Genomic DNA, 21714 nt, shown 5'->3' on the forward strand with positions numbered 1-21714 from the left:
GCATGTGACCATGGACAATACAAACATAGCAACACCTCGTCCCCCGTTGGAAAATCCCCAGGGGACATGTAGCGGTCACCATTAAAAGGTCTTTCCAACACAAGCACTGTTACCAAGGGGACTAACGGCTAACTCGATTGGCTGGCCGGTAATCAGGAAGTGGGGTACTCTGAGGGCGCCGTGATTAATGGCGCCGTTGCCCGCCCGTCATCTCCCAAAGCTCCTCCTCTCCCTCCTTCTTCCTGTCATAAATTAGGACCCTCGTAAATAATAACGACACCACAATCAGGCAAACTCAATCAATTACACAGGTTCTCTGGCCTCGGCTCGTACATCTGACAGGCAGGGATGCTAATGTTATTGTTGCTTCCAAAAGGCTTCCTTGTCAATTAACATATCAACACGCAGCACAACAGGACGAATATGAAGCCTTCTATTTACCACCTGTCTGAATACTTGGCTTATGTGTGTATCCCAAATAAAATAATGATAATCCCATTTTACCAAGAGGGACATCCGAGCGTCTATACAGTAGTTCAACACAAAGCCATTGTGTTGTATGAATGGTACCAGGCAGATACACAAGTAAATTGTAAATTTCGCCATCAAGTGGAAGAGCACTTAATAGTTCCGCCTGTGACTCTGCGTTGCTTGCATACATAGCTGAACAAAGGTACAGTGTCTGTGATAAATAATCATTTTCAAACCAATTACATAAAGAATTATAATTTCCTGCCACACACTTAGCAACATGGCCGAACAAGACTTTTCGGCGAATTTCGGAGAATTTTTATTGAACCACAGACAACATGGCATGACTGTCAAGAATGAACAGGATAGCACGGGCTCTGTTACTATACTCCGTGTGTGTGTGCGTGTGCGTGTGCGCGTGCGCGTGTGTGTGAGAGACACTTTTGACAATGATTGCCCCACTCATTGACTTGACTGCACTTGTGCTTTTCAGCATCTGAGACTCTCCACGCTTCACTTTTTCATCACAGCTACATATGAAATTATACATATAGCAAAGTATTTAGAGTCACGCAACGAGTTGCATAACCCTGCACACTATGCGGAAGATGCAAGTTTAATGTGGTGTGGCACACTAATTGGAAACAATGTTGTGGATAGCTGTTTGCAAATATGTGTGTGTCTTAGTGCGGAACTAAGAGCAACTTACCTGGTACTTATAAATGGTGAATGGCAGGAGCCCCTCATCCTTGCAATTTGTGGATGAGTAATTGTAGACAAGTGTTTCTGCATCATTTCTGCGGCTATCGGTGGTGTGCTCCTGTCTGCGGTACACCTCGTAACGTGGGGTCTTCCCATTTGGCTGAGCCGGTGGGGACCAGGTAAGGAGGAAGGTTGTCTGGAGGCCCGTGTAGCTGTCAGGTTGCAGGTCTAAGAGTGGCGCCGTCTGTCCAGCTGGGGGAGCCTCCGGTGTGAGGATGGATGACCAGTCGCTGGACGAGCAGCCCAGCTCCGTGCATGCCTCCACCCTCACCTCATACCTGTACGCAATTAAACATCACTCATTTGTGTGTACTAATGATAGAAATTGATAAGACATTAGAAATACGTATTTAAGATCTATAATTGTGGTTGTAGTGTGCGGGTGTGGGCTAAATAAGGTCACCAAAATATCAGAAACAACTCTCAGTATGATGCGGCATTGTTCTTCACCACTGCGAACTACAATAATGACACTTTTGGGAAATCCTGTACCCGTATTAGACTTTGCGTGCGAGCCTAATGTTGTGGTCAGTGAGTGTATATTGCAACATTAAATACAATATTTTATTGGAGAACGGCTATAAAATCCACCAAAACCAGGAAGGCGTTAATTTAAGCTTGATTCAGCAGTTCTGCATGGTCCACATACTATTTTGCATGAGTAATTTCAATTTGGCATCCGATATCGTGAAGGGCATTCTGGTCCACGGAATTTTCAGTTTAACTTTGTTATACTGTGGGGAGTGATAATGAAAGCAACTAAATCGTAAGACCTGTTGTAGAGAAATGCAAGGCAGCAGGATAAAGACTCTGAAAAGACACACATCATGTGTGAAGTTCATTTGGACAAAGAGAATGAACCCGTGTTAATTCCCAAACAGGATATTAGGAAAATAGGAAACAACTGCTGAAAAACCTGCGGTAGGGAGCGAGACCCTGCAGAGTCGTGTGTCTCTTGGAGAAGACTTCATCCTTTGGAGTGTACACGGTGCTGTTCCCACTGAGCTGGACAGGCTCTCTGCGATATATTGTGTAGCTTATAATATCTCCATTAGGGCGGGCAGGAATATTCCACTCTACTTTCACCTAGACAGGACAACGAAAATGCACGTCAAGACTCTGAGAAGGACGACGCAACCGTAAAATAACCTCACTGGTCATAGGACTACCGGTAGGTCCATCAGCTAATGATGCCCAATACGATTAAAAACAAGCAAGCCGATTTCTGAACATTTCGACGCACGAGTTATTCTAGTTTTGAGGCAGCTCTTGTGTTGGATCTCATGAGATTGTAACTTTGAGGTCACTGAGTGTAAATCTTTATGTAGATTTCAGTGAGTTTGGTTCAACCTGATCGGGTCCCATAGGTGACAGCAAGGGGGGGCCGACACCCGAAGGGGCCGCTGGGTGAGTCTTTGCTGAGGCTGCGGCGCTGTTCACCGCTCCCCTGCTGTTGTTGGCTCTGACTATGTAGCTGTACTCCACACTGGGCAGAAGAGTGAAGTCGTGGTAATGAGTCTCTGGGCCCACGTAAATTACTTGGCCATCTCTGCGGAGTTCGTAGCCTGTGATGACGCCATTGGGACTCTGTGGTGGTGCCCAGCTTACTTCTACTGACTCGGGACCAGTGACCTGAAGTAGAAAAGTTACAGGTTGCATTAAAATTATTTCCAGCAGGAAAATGGCCTTGAGAATTGTCAATTGTCACTGGACTATTGTGCCACAAACAGCAGACATGAAATGTTGACAAAGCAACCACAGTCGGGAGCATATGTTGACTTTGTTCCTTGTGAAATTTGCCGTCGAGGTGTTACAGCTGAGCACAACGCAACTACCGGTATATACTATTACTGAGTGGAACGCATACAGATGTAGGTTTTTAACGTTTATTTGCTGGCAAGATTATACATTTCATTTGATTTTAACATCCGCGATTGGCTGGCAACCGGTTCAGGGTGTCCCCCGCCTACTGCCCGAAGACGGCTGGGATAGGCTCCAGCACCCCCCGCGACCCTAGTGAGGAATAAGCGGTTCGGAAAATGGATGAATGAAAAAGAAAAGAATGATTTCAACATGCTAATGTACCTTTAAAGTGGGGACGGGCATATCCAAAGGAGGAGCCTCCTCCGTCACAGCAACTATTGTTGCACTGGCGGTGCATCCGCCACGAGTACATGCCAACAGCACAAGTTGGTAGGATGTGTGAGGATGAAGGTTGACCAGAACGGTCTTCAGGTCTCTTCCTCGGTAAACCTCTTCATTGTTCACCTCGAGTACATACTGAGTCACATCCCCATGCTGGGTGGGCGGTTTAGACCAGGAAATGTCCATACTGCTGGATGTGATGGAGTTCACTGTGGGAGGCTCCACGGTGGTGGGGGGAGCCTCTAAGGTGGTAATGTTAGTGTGAGGGCTTGTGATGCAGCCCTCGGTTGTACAGGCTGTGATTGAATAGCTGGAAGAGAGGAGAGAAAAATAAACATTTCGAGATTTTGATTTGGGCATTGTCGTCACTGTTCATTTAACATTCATATGTTCGGGGTCGATTTTGACCGAAGCCAAAATGTCCTCTTTAAAATGGTCAAAAATCATGTAACGGATTAAAGATTAAATTCAAATGCATTATTAGCCTGTTCGATATTGAGAGATGGGTGATTGCTGTCAAGTGCAGATTTTGCACCTTTGTCAAGGCACCGTCCGATCTCTGTATGACTTCTGGCCCTTACTCTATGTATAGTGGGTATAATCAGTGTTACGCTATTTTAATCTTTTTTTCGAGATTGCTCCATGATTCTTCACAAGCCAAAAAGTGTACTTTGCTGCGGGGAAAATATATGACTTGGACTCTTTTTCACCGTTTCAAGATTCCTCATGAACTCAACTGGTGCGTGTTTAAGCGGGAACAAATGTAGGCACACGTGAGACCATTTCAAGCTCTCTCTTGAACACTCTTACCTTTCTTTGTTCAAAAAATAAGTCACACATTTATGGCATAGGCAGTTTTAAGATTTCAACTATTACCACCACTTTCCATCATTTAACACATTGGTATATCTAAAAATCCCTTTTGAAGACAAGTCAAATCTGCCCAAGAACCACCAAAGCAAGAATGTCATTTTAAAATATTTCCATTCTTACTATGTGTCACTTTAGAACAGTGATCACATTTCAAGGTGGACAAAAAATGGCATTTAGAGTATTTTAGTACAGTCAAATATGACCTGAGTAGTATGTTTAGACCAGGCTTACCTGTAGCTAGCGAAGGGAAGAAGATCCTCATCGGTGTAGCTGAGCACCGTCGGATCAAAACTGAAGGAGAAGCTCACGTTGTTTCTCTGGATCCTATAAGACTGGAGCACACCGTTGGGTTTCAGAGGAGGAGTCCATGACACCAACAATTCACTGGGTCGACCCTGAAGGTGACTGACGATCGGTGGGCCGAGGCCGCTAGGGGGGGCCTGCTTGGTCGTCACCGTTGACCAGGAACTATGGGCGTGGCCGGCGGGGTTGTGAGAACGTACGGCAAACTCGTACCGAGTCCAAGGAAGCAACCCAGTCACTGTGTAGGCGAAAGTCTCATTTTCTTGTGGGGATAACTCTCGGAAGAGCACCTGTTTGTGACAATGCGGGTGATTGGCAGAGATATCAAATGACATGTGAGGAAAAGAATTAAAATACAAACTTTCTCTCTTTGCGCATCCTCCTCTCTGCTTCTTCCCCTCCCCACCTGATCCAGACTTCTCCCCAGTAAGTAGTACTCGCCGATGGGTCCGTTCGGCTGAGCGGGAGGGCCCCAGGTGAGCCACACGTGGTCTGAACCGACGGAAAGTGGTGTGGGAGGGGGCTGAGAGGCGGGTGGAGCGGCGGCAGTGGTGACATGCTGAGGGGGACCACGTGTGCACCCTGCTGACGTGCAGGCTTCAAGAGTCAGAGCGTACGCGGTCCAAGGCTCCAAGCGCCGAAACAGGAAGCTGCGTGACAGCCCGCTAAACTCCAGGATGCCCTCGCTGTACAAATTGTACACCTGATGGGGAAGAGGAAGCGGGGAGGTCTAGCAAACATTGGGAAAACGATAACGTCTACTTCTGTATTTACGCCAAGTTCGGCTAAATCATCTATCATAGCAGTTTGTCCTCTTTTGGCCCATACAGACATACCAATATTCAATCATTTTCACACATACAGGCAATGAAAGCTAACCATAAAACACGCAAAGTGCAAGGTGGATGGAATGAGCTTCTCCAGGCTGGAGAAGTTAGCAAGTCAACTTAATGCATAAACTTTTTTTTGTTGTCATTAGCATTAACAGCATTAGCATTAGGTTTGTTTTCCCCATGTGTCATAGTCATATTTCTCACTAAGAGTTGGCAGCCCACAGCTACTTCACTTGGAACATTTCTGACTGAAGCTGTATCACACTGAAGTTGCCATTTAATTCATCTTATTCTCTGGCACAAAACCCATTCAGAGATCAAGCTTCTCGTTCGTCAACTATAATTATGACCCAAGAGGATAACCCGTATGGTGAACCTGTCCGGTTGTTTGGTTTTCTATTATTGTGCAGCATATACCGTGACGACTCCATTTGGAGAACTTGGTGGATCCCAGTTGAGCAGTAACGACCTGCCCTGCTCTTTTTGTTCCACACTGAAGTTAGCCAATCCAGCTGGAGAGGCCTCAAGAGTCCTTGTGTCAACCCACTGGCTTGACACACTGCCTGAAGGTGTTAGAAAAACATTCCAAATGTAATCAAATGTTTATTTTGGAATGATTCGAAAGTAACTCGTCACAATCAAACCTGCTTCATTTGCAGCTTCCACTTGCAGACTATAGTCGCTGTAGGGCTGAAGGCCAAAAATGGTTGCTTCGAGAGTGAAACCCTGAAGATGAAAATGGGCAAAAACGTAAGTAGACTGTCATAGTCATGCAAAAAAACCCCCAAAACAAATATTTCCCCACAGCAAGGAAAGACTGAAACAATGACGAGCTAAAATAATGCGTCATGTGGATTTGCGATATCAACATTACAACATACGGAGTGAGCAGGAAGTGGCAGCGACAGACTGGCAGACGGCCGTCCCTGAAGGCTGCGTTCAAAGCCTGCTGAGTGTTTGTATCGCACGTGCATCCTTTCATAGCTCTCTCTCAAGCAAACAGAGGCACAGTGTGTCTGCCAGTAGCTTTAGGCCCAAAAAGCTGGCACTCAACTGCGACAGCATGTACGTCACATTTACTAATTGATAAGGGCCGCACGGATATCTGGAGAGGGATGAGATGCTAGTCTGGGATGGAGCACTTAAACACGTAAGACTGAAAGCAACTTTGGTATGTGTGTGCACGTTTATGAGAACAAAAAATGAAATGTGTTTCAAATATTCAAGCTGCTATTATTAAAAAAAACAAAAAAACAAAACGAACAACAACTCTCTCCTCGGGCTCTCACATAAAGAGATTAGCTGTTAGGCCAATTCCATGCAGCGGCGAGGGGATTCAAATGGCCCCAATTCAAACGGATTTAAAGGAAGACCCAGACAAATCAGCGTGGCGTGGCACTAAGGATGAAGTGCCTGAACAATGGGCCCAATGCATGTCTTGGCTGTCTCCATGTCTGCCAGCCAACATGTTTGTCATACGCAGTGAAATAGGATTAATAAATCCCTGGACTCCCCTAGACGCAAACTAAATCCTCCTGCAAATCATGCAAGTTCAAAGTGTAAAGAGAGGCAGGGACATGGAAAAAAAACAAACAAAACAAAACACAGTACATAAGTTAGGATATAGCGGGCAGGGAATAAGGCAAGAGTGCGATTGGCTGGCAACCGGTTCAGGTTGTGCCCCTGCCAATTGCCTGAAGACAGCTGGGATAGGCTCCAGCATCCCTCCGCGACCCTAGTGAAGATAAGCGGATCGGGAAATGGTTAGATGGATGCATGATGGAAAAAAAAGGTAATTGGTGAGTAGGTAAGTAACAGGTGACGCAAATAAAAAGCGGACGGAGACACTGAACGACTCAAACGATAAGAGGTGAGAGAGTGTGTGTGAGTTGGGGGGGGGGGATAGATGGTACAAAAGAGAGAGAGACAGATTAAGTGAGCGCGAATGAGAGATCTCTCCACCTTAAAAGCCAGTGAAATATGTGAGGCATGTGGCCTATAAAGCGCTTAACATATGCACATTGTCAATAGCAGCATCTGGCGCTGGCAGCTTTTATAGGAGCGCAGAGACTCTGCTACACGCCTCTAGATGGCAATACATTCAAACACTTTATCGCTGCAACGCGGCGCGTTAATGGCCTCCTCGCAGCGGGCGCGCACGCACGCACACGGGGACGCGCGAGGAAATTGAGCACGTCAACCCGTTAACTGCTCACGCACACACGTACACAAGCAGGCTGTAATCAAACACTTTAACACGGAAGCGCACTACTATTACATTCCATTAACAGTCCCCTTCATAACAATTTGTCCCGAACACACACACACAGTCGCAGTCACGCGCATGCATAAGCACACAAACACATCAAGAAATCAACAAGATGAGGTAACTCAAAGTTTTAGGTGGGCAATGGCAACAGAGAAATAAAAGTGATGACAAGCTGAACTGCGCTGTGAAGGACAACACAAAGGCGGTTCACCTTGTTACCGATTTAATATAGTGCTGCATGTTTGCAATTTGCAGTTTCCTGTTGTGTAAACGCGTTATAGCGGGACGCTAAACCCCAGCCGATTAGAGATTTGCTATTTACAAACTCACCTATTGGTGCTTTTTCAGTAGAAGGAAATTCGCCGTGAAAAATGTTTATGCCGTTAGAAAGACACACAGGATTGGCCGATTTAGCAAATTAGCAGTGCAAATATATAAAAAAAGATGATAATTTCTCAGTTATATGTCTATTTTGGAATGTGTGACCTTTGTAACCTCGAAATGATTTTTGTTAGGACTGTCGTAAATTGAGGACCCCCTGTACACATTTTAATGTCTCAATGCCTTTTCACACTTTGTTACGCTGGTTCAACTAAAACTGGTGTTATGCTGGCCACAGTTTGACCTGGAAAGGGGTTGAAATAGTTTGCAATGTTTCAATATGGTTAGTTTCTATTTCATTTTGACTTTTGTTGGTTTATTTTTTTTTAAACTCAGTGAGTTTATTACTTTTTCGAGCCATATAGTTTTTAATAGTTTTAGTTTTTTTTGATGTGGTGTTTGTCAAGTGAACAATGGAGAAAAAAATGTCACTAGATACTGTGACCGTTACTGTGCAATAAAGTAAACTACACTTCTCAAACAGTTGTTTGACTTCGCTTCTTCTGTACATCGATAACAAAATAAATACACTTAAGAATACCCCTTTAAGTTTTGTTATAATCTTGACAAAAATAAAATCAAAGGACATTTTTGTTGTTTTTATAGTTGTACAAACAAAATGTCATTTGTTTTTAAGCATTTTCATTTTTATTTCATTTTGTAAATGAAAATGTTTTTGCAATTTTTCCTGGCTTTCTTTTGTTAGTTTTCGTCAACTATAAAAAACGTCTTGGAACAGATTCTATTTCCATGATCTCATATGGGAAAATGTGTTTCGGATGGAATGGATTACGGACAGCCTAAGAGGTTCCACAGCATATTATATAATCACATGTGTAAAGTGAGTTACAGTTATGGTAATTATAATCAAAGATCACAGGTCAGTGTGAAAAAAAACCCGACTGCCTTTGGTGTGAGATATGAAAAGAAAGGTTCAGGTTAACCTAAAATCAATGTGCCAAAGCACATGTATGTGGGAATGACCACAACCCCCAGTTAATCATGACGACGGAAGGGGAAGAGAGTGTGTAAGACCGGCACAGATGGAAAGGAAGGGGACAAAGTGCAAACGACAGAACGTAGGAGGATGCAGCATGACGAGAAGTTCATTCTGTCTCCTGTTTGGCGTGTCTGAACTGCCACGTAGAAGGCATTTAATAAACGTGCCTGCATGCATACCCTAACAAGCCAACATCTGTATGCATCTTGTTTATGCGTCTGTCTCCAAAAGTGCACATCTGTATGTGTGTGTGTGGGGGGGGTGGGGGGGGTTGCATGATATTCAGGAGGAGAGGCATTGTGCGGCCGGGGGACCAGTGTGTGACACTAATTAAGAGTAACCATGTGTATTTGTCAAAAGAATTATGCTGATTATCTCACAATAGCCCCAGCACCGAGCCCTGCAGAGACGCGGGGACAGAGCAACATTAGCATATGGCCACGCACTCACATGCGCACTCTTCCTCTCTCTTTGTCTCGCTCACTGACACACGTGCACAGGTAGCAGTCAAGTGAGTGATCATACATGAGAGAGCCGTGTCTAATGAACGTGGACCAACTGGTGGGCCTCAGGTATGTCCCGCTCCACAGGCCACCTCTGCCCTCCCTGCTCCATTATATTAAGTCCCGGACAGATAACAGAGCACCATGCCGGGCCGCCTCTTCTCATGTGTCGCGCTTCATTGTTGGTCTGGCAAAGCACGGGCACGGATGACATTCAGCTTCAATTCAACTACGTCCTATGAGGACAAGCTCTGGGAGAGCTTTAATTGTTTTTGGAGGTTTCTGAGGTGAGCCAGAGCACTGCATGTTGCTCTTTCGTGCCCCATGCCAAGCTGGCAAGCCTTCTTCACCTGTGTATCTGTGTGTGTGTGTGTGTGTGAGCGCGCACATACACATTTATTTGTACATGGCAAATTCAATATTGCTCGAACAATTGCCCCATGTATGCTTGCAAATGCCCTGCATGTGTGTCCCTACTAGTCAGTGGGAGCTCGACAAACTGTGAGAGACACACACACACACGCACACACACATTTATGCCACACACGACCAGACCCAAAGAGTGCCATTAGGCACGTGTTGTGTGGGTGGCCAGCACGGAGGCAGAGAGGGGCTGCAGGGGTCTGGACCAGGCATGCCCACTTCACACTGACATTCATGATTAGCTTTGGCGGCTCCCAACCTCGGAAACACAACATTTAGAGTGTACATGCTATTCTGACTGTGCCTGTTTGCTTGTGACATGTGGTTAAAGACTAGTCAACGTCAGTCCGGTAATTTGGGAGGAATGGTATTCTAATATCCAATGTGTCAGAATACTCAAAATACTCAGTAGAAACTTGAACACAATATGCTCCGTAATGCTGGCAGACTTTGGATTGATAAGAATTTCTAAACCGAATATTATATATTATAATTTAAAATCCAGAAATTTGATCATTTGTGGCCTTTTTTTCACAGTGACTACAATTGTACATCATTGCAATTCTAATCGAATGCAGAGACGTTTTCAACCAGCTTATTACTACTCTTATCCATCCATTTTCTGAACCGCTTACAGTAACTACTCTCCAAAACATAGATTGCCTGTCTTCATGTCCACACACAGACAAGGAAGACTCCTCCAGACCAGACTGTGCAGACAAGGAGCTTTCAAAAAAACAAAAAAAAAACAAAAACGCTCTCACTCTGAAGTGATGACCATCATCTTGTGGCTGCTATCAGTACAAGTGGACCGGCAGCGAACTGGATGGTGTAGGCCCTTTGCAAACGACACAATAACACCCAACCTGTTATTACTGGGAGCACGAGAGAACGAGCGAGCCGGAGAAACAAGCAGTATAAAACCTCTCGAGAAATTATCACTCGCATGAGTGTCGAGCGGCATGGTGGAGGAGAAAGACCTAACAACTGTTATTTTTGAAAGTGAGGTATAGAAATGCATGGCTGCAGAGGGAGGAGTTCGAGAACACATGAGAAGATGGAGATTGCGGCAAAGAAGCCTGATTTTTTTTGGCCGCTTATGCAAAACGTTGAGAGCCCTCCAATCAGAGTTGAAGACCTCTAACGAAGGGGTCTGATAGGCCGGAGGCCCTAATGAACTCCGCATGCAAGTCCTCTTCTCCCTTCTTCTCTCTTCACCTGTCTTCACCCTCCTTATCGCTCTCCTCGCTCGCCTTGCTACCTCTTCTCGCCACTTCTTTATGTTCGTGGCTTGTTAGAAAAGTAATGCAAGGGCAAAGCCTGGTCATTCTTATTCTTGCAGCGAGCATTGATCCCCGCATGCTTCTGCGCTTCGACAGTGCAAGGTGAGGCTACGACGGTTAAATGTAAAAAGTGAACATTTCTGGACGGAAGATAGAATTGGAATTTTTCTGACAGATATTGCAGTTTCCATTCAATTCACACTTTTCTTCAATAGAAGTTTTTGTGAAATATTCAGAATGGAAATTTACGAATATGAGAGAGAATTATATCATAGGTACCACCACATGACCTGCTATTTAGGCATGCGTGAGGCTGCGTGGGGGGATGGGCATGGCACTTAAAGGATTGTCAACGAAGCAAACTTGTAGATTCATGACTATACTAGTTAATACGCACTAACCCTGCTTAATGCTGCGTTAAACCAACTGGCTTCAAGGTGTACACCCAATTCATCCAAATGGTCACTTTCAGACTGACATATCGAGCAACATTTGCCCTGCAGCCACCCAAGTTTGTTTGTACTCAGGTGATGGCACATGCTTACCACTATCATTTGTTTAGCTGCCACATCTTCTACATCTTCCAAGGGTGTATGATTAAGTAGACACGGGTGCCATATCTGAAAGCCCATGTTGGCTTGAAACACACTTGGCTGGCTGGCCCCGTGCTCTCTGATGGGCCCTTAATGGTAAACTAACAGATTGTAAACATGCTGCTTGCTCCCTCTCTCTGACTTCACTCCTTTCCATCAATCTCTTCCTCTTTTCTTTCCTAATTCCACTTCCATCGCCACTTGCATTTCTTTTCTGCTCTCCTCCCCCCCCCCCCCCCCCTGACATCCCCCATTCCCTTCTTGACCCTTTTCCCATCCCTCCCTCTTTCCCTCTCTATCCACAGCCTTTCCTGGGGTGTTTTTTAAACAATGTGTCCTTCATGTACGGTTGGTTATGGGGCGTACAGAAGGACATCATTAGCGCTGGTGGTTAAGCTGTAATTTACACCATTACCGAGGTAGGGGCCATTTTTATTGCCTAGTAAATTTCAGCTCTGAAATATTTAGACCATATGGCTCAATTTGTGTAATAACCTTAATTTCCAAGCACCCTTCAGCTCCCTTCCGCGCCGGCTGTTGTTGGCGGATGATGTGTGTGCCCGTTTGCCTGTGTGTGCACGGGCGGCATGCATAGACACATGCGCGCAGAAGCAGGTGCATGGCGAAAATGTAAGCACATACACTTGCACTTAATCTCCAACATCCGCATTAAACAATGTCTTCCACGCGCGCGTTCGTTCAATGGGACACACGTACACACGCGTATGTATGCATGCCGCTAGCAGATTAATAGGGTGTCAGCTCGTGTTTGGGTGAGGCGGCGTCAGGCGTCGGCCAGATGGTTCTCAGGGATGATGACTATCAGGGGTCCTGCTCTGATCAATGGCATGTATTAATACGGCACAAATAAAGAGAGAGAGACACATTCACGTATTGATGCACAAACACATGCAAAAATATAAAGTGTCATTCATGCACATGGAAAACCATAACCGTAAGGAGTAAATCCACAGAAAGGTGTGCACAAATTCACACATACATACACATGGTCTCCTTTACCCAAGGGGTCCCGAGGGCCAGAGTGAAACATCTGGAAGAGCCGAGGGAGGGAGGGAAATAGAGGACGGGACAGTAAAGAGGAGATAAAGGGAGGAAACGACTGTGTGTATATAAAAAAAAAAAAAACGACAGGAATGAGAAAGTTGATCAATTTAGTAAAGGCAAATGAAAAAAGCAAAAGGACACCAAAGGCTCTTCAGCAAGTAAAAAGAAGAAAGACAGCAAAAAGGAGGTTCTGAAGGAAGCGCCACGAAACAAATGTGTGGCTTTTGTCCTCTAAAGTCCACTCAGAATGTGGTGATCAAGCAAAAATAAACCTGAGTAATGAGAATCGTTCTAGTGTGGAAATTAACTACAAAAAGGAGGGAGAAAAGCTTGAGAAGAAGCAGAATGGTGCGCAGTCGAGCCAAGATCTCCACCGAGCCTGTCCGTCTCTTCGGACCTACGAAGGAAGCCATGAACCATGCTGAGTTCTTGTTACTGAGCCGAGCTTACATATAATGTACGACGCTGTCCTGGCTATCCTGATTTTGTATGCCCTCATTTAGCCTAAAGAAAAAAAAGAAACCTTAAAATGCTTGCAAAAGTCAAGACAAATTATTGCTTCAGTTGTTTTTGCGTAATCCTGCTAAGGGACAGGCAAGCCCTAACTTCCTCATCAGATATAAGAGCAGATATTAAATAGGATTGAATATATATATATATATAATATATGCGTGTATAAAAAAGAAGAGGTCCAAAAATAGAGGCAGAATGCATGAAAGTAAGCCTGACAGCCATGTCCGAGTGACTAACACGTCTGTCACTGAGTTGCAAAGCATGGCGAGAGAAAATGTGTGTTGTGAGATCACACACGTGCGTTTGTGTGTGTGCGTGTGTGTGTGTGTGTGTGTGTGAGACAGTGCCAAACAGCATGTCGGGGTCGAGCAAAGCAGGCCGCCTGCGCTCCGTACCCTCATTCCGTCCGATCGGCGTGACGACCCCATTAATCAACCAGGCTGGCACGGAGCAAAGTTCCCAACACAGCTCCAGATCAATACACACATACACCCTCGCAAAAAATGGAGGTATGTGAATTGAAAAGACTTGGGGGGGAAAGGAGGGTTATGATGGGAACTTGAAGGTACCTGTAATTTGTTTCTTCTCAAGGCAGCACAAGTCGGACATTTTCAACCTCACATTAGCACTGGAATGCTGTTCGTCCAAGCGCTGACTAGCAAATTTGTGACTTTGACTTCTGAAAGTACTACTTAAATATATTTTCAAGTCTGTATATTGATTAGGTTGCTTATCGAGACTACGGAGTATTTGTAAATCAATAATTCCATATCAAGGAGTCAACTATGGTTTTTGCTGACCTCCGACTCAAACCGAAACCTCATCAATTCAAAGTGGTTTCTTTGCAACTTCACATCAGTCTTTACTGCCACCTTATAAAAATATGAGAACATCACTTTTTAATGTCCTTTTGCGTGCGTTTCTCTGACACACTCTGTGTGTTTGTGCAAAAGCAGAGCATCTGCGGTAAAGGCAGGTGCGTGACAAATGACCAAAACAAGTCTATGCCATGTCAATGAGCCTCTCACCCACCCACACCCACACACACAGAGTGTTCCATATCAATGAGAAGGTGAAAGGTCTCCATTTACATCTTGTATTAATTATGAGTGACAAGCCAAAGGTCACAGAACGAGAAGAGGCCACGCGTTTAGACAGAATATAGATCTGTACTTGTATCTCGTCTCCATTCACTCTCCTCCCTCTTCCCGCTGATCTATCCCGCTGCCTCATCCCTTCACTTGGTCGTGCGCGCCTTCCAGACTGACATTGTTTCTGTTCTCCTTCTCACTTCCATTATAAACACCTTCATTATATATTCTAACAACTATCTCGGGGCCTTTCGCTTTTACCCCAGGCTTGTGATGCACAACACAAACATGAACCGAAACCTGACTTGTTATAAATAAGGATCACATTTAAATAGTTCATTATCGTACCTAATGAAATGTACATTTTACATACTGTAGTGTTCAGAGGTTCTTTTTGCATCAGTACTGTTTCAAAGGAAGGGAGTCGAATAAATGCATGAACGTGCGTGTGCGCTTTTACCTCCACAGTGAGTGCAATCACGGCAGGTGAGTTGAATGTTGGGTCCAGCTGGTGCTTCTTGTAAAGTAGTTTATAGTGAGAAATGACACCGTTGGGCTGTTTTGGCCCACTCCATTTCAGATGGATAGAGTATGCACCTGTGCACGACATGCAGTCTCATCACGTTCAAAAAGAAGTACTCAAAAGTTTAAAAAGTCCTAAAATAAAATCTATGTTTCTTATAACTCACCAGTGGGTGTGGCAGTGGGAAGGGGCATATCTCTTGGCCTCGCTGACAGGGTCCGGGCTAACGTCTTCTTGCTCAGAACTGAGCCTTTAGAGTTGTGGGCATGAAGCCTGTATTGGTAGTAGGTGAATGGCTGCAAGGACGGGCTGGCATCGAAAAACTCTAGTGGGCCACTAGACCAGATAAAAACCAGCAGTTCCTCCTCTGTTTCCATTGGGGACCTGACAGATCAGAATTTGAAGGTACAGTAGGTTAAAAAGAAGGAACTAATTCAGACCAGACCATCTCAAGCACCATTATTTAAAGATGCTCTTGTGTTTTACTTGATTAATATAAAGTAGTGTCATATTTAAGCCACACTGTCGCCCAAAGGTCAGTTGGGCTAGGCTTCAGCCCACCCGCCAACGGCGATAGAAAGCGGAAAAAATGGATGCTTGTAAACTTAAATGTACTCAAAACAAGATGGCTGAGTGTGTAGAGAAGTGAATGAGCAGTGTTTCTGTATGCGTGAGAGAGAAAAGACAAATATTGTTACTTGAGTGGCTGTCTGGCTAAGTCTCAGCATGCCAGGTGTGTCAGAGTGCCGATGTATGCGTCTATGCTAATGTATGTTGCCTGAGGATTTAAAGGGCTTAGTCCAATCTGACCCTGCATCCAGATGACACACTCTTTGGTCAACAAGCAGAGCGCGACCTTCGATGGGACTTTAAACACACACAGTCAGTCGCACATGCACACACAAAAAAGAAGGCTTTGCCTGAAGATAGAACTCTCCAAAAACTTTGTTTCTCATCTGCCCTATTTGCGCGTCTGGATGAAGTGTGTGTGTGCGTGTGTGTGTGTGTGTGTGTGTGTGTGTGTGTGTGTGTGTGCTCCAACATGGAAACTTTGAACTGTGGTTTTACACTCCGTGAAAGTTCCACCCAGTGGTTGCAGCAATACGTCATCATTAACATGCAGAGTAAACATAGTGCTGTTGTATTCCTGTGAGTTACCTGTATATATGGTAGGAGGTAATGATGCCATTGGGCTTTTTCGGGGGAGACCAACGGATCTCCAGGAAACTTGCACCCGCTGCTTTGACTGAAGGTGGCGACAGATGCTCTGGCGCAGTTTCGAAAGTCTGAACATGTACACCCTGTCCTACACCGCATCCACCTACACGGGATATAAGACAGTTTTGGGACATTTCTGAAAAGGGCACATTAGGAATTTATCAACAGCAAGTCAATAAGCCCAAATATCCAGTCAAGAGATGTACAGAGCACCCTCCAAGCACAAGAAAACAAGCAAGCACAATGACCTCAATGTCATCTAATCACACAAGAGATCCACATAAATTTACTGCTGAGTTTGTGCCACACGGCCGTACACATTTCAAGATCTTTCAAGTGTTTTCATTAGAATTAGTTGTTCATGCAGTAAATGAAGGTCTTATAAATAAAAACAACTCTGCAAATAGTTTTGGAGCAATCGAATGTAAATCATTTGTATTTTAAAGTTGTTCCAACTTAAATGGCTGTTTTGGCTTCCACAAAATATCTTTTTGTGTGTGTGTGTGTGTGTCTTTGACTTGAAAGAAGGCTGTGTCCATTGTATGCAAGACTATGCAATGGCAGCAAGCATGATCCACTTACCACGTTGACAGGCCTGCACACGGACATTGTAAGCAGTGAAAGGTTGAAGACCTTTCACTGTGAGGTTCTGGTCCTGGCCCGCGGGATGCATTGCGGCACCTTCAGTTCCAGGATTCAACAGGATGTTGTAGTTTACAGGCTGGCTAATGTTGAAGTGGGCTGGGGAAAAAAAGGGGAAAAAGGGATTACACACACAATCACTACGACCACAAATACAATTTCATAATCACAAAACAATTTTCATTGGCATGAAAAGCACATATTATATTGTAGGCAGAACTTCTGAAGAAAGTTACCAAAAATACGCAAGACCTGAAGAAACATTTGGTCCACTTTGTCCCTGTTGCATATATCCATCCATCCATATACCCATCCGTTTAATTCCACAAGGGGTGCTGGAGCCTATCCCAGCTGTCTTCGGGCAGTAGGCGGGGGACACCCTGAACCAGTTGGAAGCCAATTGCAGGGCTTGCATATATTTACCACAAACTTTTTTTTAACTTGACCTGACAAACTCTGTTGTATAGTTTGTCCTGAAAACTGCCCAGTCTTAACTGTGGGCTCACAACCAGGCAGAAACACACAAAGTGTATACAGAAACACACTGACCACACATACTCAAAGACTTTGCTAATATTCTCTCTGGAGATTTTTACATAATTCAGGCCAACTGTATTGTGATGGGTAATTCAACATTCATGAACTCTGGATATCTTTGAAAATGAACTGATTACTGGACAAATGAAAGACTTCAATTATTCCACCCCCCACCTGCCACCCCCATATGCATCTAAGATGCACACTCAACACACACGGTGGTACAATAATTGCACACGTACAGACCAAACAAGAGGGATATTTTGGAATATGCCACCTTCTCCCCTATATAAGTCTAACGTGTGAATTTTCAAGTCATTTCTCTTGCACAACATACCCGGGTACTTAGACACTCGTACACAAATACAAGCACAATGAAGGAATTAATCTTGACATTTTAATAGCCGTACGTCAGCGTTTAGACTGTTAGTTTATGCATATGAAGATGCAAACACATGTGTATGCATGTACACACAGACAGGCATACTGTCAGAGAGCGAGGCATGCATACGCGCACACACACACACACACACACACACTCACGTCAGAGACACTCCAGACTCAGGACTCTGGGAGTTAACCAAGCGTGAGAACCCAGACGATATTTCCTCACCTTTAAAATCAACCCATAATGACAATAGAATAGACCTGCCTATGGAAATATCTCCACTGTGATATGCACACTCACACAACACTGGAAATATACCCAAGCAAAACTGCACACAAAGCCACAAGCTCAACAAAGTGAAGTGTCTGCGCTGGTAGGGCCTATAAGCAGTTTCCGAGAGAGGAAATCATGCTAATGAGACCTTAATGAGCTGCGATAGATGGGTTAGGGCAGACAATCAGTAGCCCATAAACATGAACCTCAGCCCAAAGTGTATGCTACTGTGTGTGCGCACAGGTCCTGAGAGGCCAGAAGGTGACAAGTAAACTACTTTGGGATTTTGTTGACCTGAGGAAGAAGTGATTCAAATGGGAAACATTCCCTGCTCAGTATGCTGTGATGCACGTAATGATAATCATTTTTATGATCATTGTTGTAACAATTTTGAGAATGAAATTAGAAAAGGTGAATAATTTACGGAGAAAATAATTTCAGCGACAACAAACACACTGGAACATAGCCTATTGTAATTGCTTACATTAAGATCTCCCCGATTTCCTTTCAAAGCATACAGCAACATTTTACACCGTTTCCTTTTTGCTTGTTTGTTAGATAATGGTGTCTATGACAATACTTCATCTCACACACACGCGCGCGCGCACACACACACACACACACACACACACACTTGTCATCGTAAGACAAATATGTATTTCATGGTTAATTATATCATTACACACTGTGACAATGGTGACTAATTTGCATGTCATTTTGATGAAGACGCTGTGAAAATGACCATCCATCTGTTTGGACTGTTACTCACCAGGAGGGGCCCAGGCCAAGAAGATGGAGTAGGGGCTGATGACTGTCACGTTGTGTGGTGCTGGGATCCCAGTGGGGCATGAGTATGGTGTTTTTATAACATATTTGTCACTCAAACCAGCGCCGCCACCTGTGATGGCTTCCAGTTCATAAACATACCTAAAGAGGAAAAAGGGCTACAGATTATTGGAATGAACAAAAAACTAAACACAAAATGTATTTCTATGTACAATGTGCATGTTTCATTCTTATCTGCATTGTTTTAAGGGCATTAACTCACTGGCTGTGTTATGTTGACTTCACTCGTGTGAGAATAATAGATATTTTGCCTTGGTGTGCCTTTCATGACTTTTTTTTCCAGTCTGGTGGTCCTCAAGGTTCTGTTCTTGAGCCACTATTCTTCTCATGGGAAACATTTTATTAGGGTAAGTTGTTTAGTGGCAGTCGCTGATGGTGTAGTGGTACACTCGCTTGACTTGTGTGCGGGCAGCATGGGATCGGTCCCCACTCAGTGACGGTGTGGATGTAGGTGTGAATGCTTGCTTGTCTCTATATGTGCCCTGTGACTGCCCAAAGTCAGCTGGGATAGGCTCTAGCAACTCACGGCGACCCATTTCAGGAAAAGCGGTGTTGGTAATGGATGAATGGCTGTTTAGTGGCTGCACGGTGGACGATCGGATAACACGTCAGCCTCACAGTACAGAGGTCCACTGTTCAGTTCCGGGCTCTGGCCTTCATGTGTGGAGTTTGCATGTTCCCCCCATTCCTGCGTGGGTTTTCTATGGCTACCCCTGTTTCCTCCAGTATTTCAAAAACACACATGGTCAGTTGGTTGGGCACTCTAAATTGTTGGGATTTGCTGCTGAAACAGTAAATGAATAGTGAATTTTGGGTGCTGTGATTAATAATAACACTTAAGCAGAAGAACAGAATGTACTCTGCAAAATGGGGGCTATGACATCTATGCAAGGTGACCTTCACCATCATCTCCCTTCATGAAGCAGGTATGTCTTGGAAATGTGTATGTCAGTACATACAGTACATTATGCTACGTAAACATTACACCGAGTGCACAAACCTGGTATTGACCAAGAACAGAGTTACCGATAGTCAGTTGGTTTATTGTTGATACAGACAGAGTCACTTCAAGGTATGTTTTCACATGAACGCAATAAAATGTGCATGTGAGGGGACCACTAGTTGCAGTGATAAAAAAAGGTTTAACTTTTTCACATTTCTCCATTGCGAGACTAATAAAGGTTATCTTAATCTTAATCTTAAAATAATTATCTATAGCTAAACCCCCTCCATGTGTTCACAACCTCAGCATCCTACTTTAAAATAATTCAAGAGAGTTGCTTCAAAATGTGATGCTATTAACCTGAACTAGCCTTGGGTGCTACATTACATCTGTTCTTTCTTCACTCCACTGACTGTCAAAGTCATAGTCAATTAGTAGAGCCTGTTCATTACACTTTAAGGATATGTAATCGAACCCCTGGCACCATTTGGGACCTTCACATACATCATTCAATTCATATAGTGCAACACTCCTTAAATTGTTGTGGTTGTTTTTTAATATGAATCTTCCACAATAACCGCAGATCAATCTTAATTTCACACTCTAACGTGCTATTATTATTCTGTTTATTTTGCTTCAACCCCAATGCCCCCTTGAAAAGAGCAATGTAAATAAAGCTTTACATTTCAAGAAAATGATCACATAGATTTCTCTCTCTTCATCATCCTCATGTACTTTTTTCATCTGTCTCGCCGCGTCTGGCAGCATACTTGCCACCCCTCTTGGCCATGACATCATAAGATAGATTTCCCTTTTAAGAGCGTGCGGCTGGCTGGCGCTAAAGCCTACATTAGCTGTGTAAGTGGGCCGCCATTTAACATTAAAAGCCTTTAATTTGCTATAAACTCGGGCACACATGCATTAATAGGTGGCGGTGCTAGGTTATTGTTCCTGGGCTGAGCGTTTTAAACAGGAGGCCATTAGCACCTCAGCGGAGGGTTAGAAGCCAGTCAGGAAAAAAAAAAAGGTATTAAAGCAACTCATATGTTCACGCTGGCATGGACATAAAAAATACACTACACGATGACAAGGAACGATAGAAAGAAGAGAAGTGATGATGAAAGAATGAGCATAAATAAAACATACTAACACAGAACGATATTTGCTTAAATGCAAATGCGGCCATGACATATCAAAAGAAGATGATGTGCGGCTCAGTGGACTATTTGTATCTATTTTACCACTGTAGTGCATGTGTCTTTGTGTGTGTGTGTGTGTGTGTGTGTGTGTGTGTGTGTGTGTGTGTGTGTGCGCGCTTGTGTCCTGTGGGGCCTGCCACAGGGAATAGGTTAATTCTTTCGTCATCTTAGACACTTCCTGGAGTGCCGAAGCAAAGTGACAGCTAATCAACATTGTCATAAATAATCAATGGCCACTTGGAGCAGACACGTGCACGTGCACAAAGTCATGCCTGGACACACAAGTCTGCTTAGATAATGGGGCCGCTGCTCCCGGTGTAATTCTCAGTTGCGCAGCTAAATTGGGAAAAGAAGGAGGTGGAGAATGGGAATGAGGTGAGAGTGAGAGGATGGGAAGAGGTGAAGTGAAAAGTGGTAAGAAGTGGAGGGGTTCAGGACGCGGATGCCTTGTGGCAGACAATATGGAATTAGGGAAAATGAAACGTCACACACGCGCAGGACTAAGATTCTTTGTCTCTTGGACATTTACACTCGTCCTCAGGGCTCAGTGGTAGAGTGGTCGTCTCCAACCCAGAGGTCGGGAGTTCGAGCCCATGCAACCGTAACCATATCAGGGTGTCTTTGAGCAAGATATTGA

General features: G+C 44.3%; 1 protein-coding gene across 4 annotated transcripts in view; it reads right to left on the minus strand.

Annotated features, from left to right (window-relative positions):
• The window catches only part of ush2a (Usher syndrome 2A (autosomal recessive, mild)), a 153450-nt gene that overhangs the window by 8612 nt on the left and 123124 nt on the right, over positions 1–21714 (minus strand). For all 4 annotated transcript variants that reach the window (XR_007962273.1, XM_052064437.1, XM_052064438.1 and 1 more), the window contains exons 70-82: positions 18859–19016; positions 16832–16990; positions 16190–16352; positions 15198–15415; positions 14969–15105; positions 6032–6113; positions 5805–5950; positions 4916–5257; positions 4483–4844; positions 3319–3688; positions 2584–2865; positions 2150–2319; positions 1181–1511 (exon numbers count right to left, since the gene is read on the minus strand). Coding sequence is in view for 3 of the 4 variants with exons in the window: in XM_052064437.1 (XP_051920397.1) it covers positions 1181–1511; positions 2150–2319; positions 2584–2865; positions 3319–3688; positions 4483–4844; positions 4916–5257; positions 5805–5950; positions 6032–6113; positions 14969–15105; positions 15198–15415; positions 16190–16352; positions 16832–16990; positions 18859–19016 (2920 nt within the window). In the remaining variant the exon portion in view is untranslated. The remainder of the gene's footprint in view (positions 1–1180; positions 1512–2149; positions 2320–2583; positions 2866–3318; positions 3689–4482; positions 4845–4915; positions 5258–5804; positions 5951–6031; positions 6114–14968; positions 15106–15197; positions 15416–16189; positions 16353–16831; positions 16991–18858; positions 19017–21714) is intronic.

Source organism: Hippocampus zosterae, chromosome 4, assembly GCF_025434085.1.
Source record: "Hippocampus zosterae strain Florida chromosome 4, ASM2543408v3, whole genome shotgun sequence".
Classification (NCBI taxonomy): domain Eukaryota; kingdom Metazoa; phylum Chordata; class Actinopteri; order Syngnathiformes; family Syngnathidae; genus Hippocampus; species Hippocampus zosterae.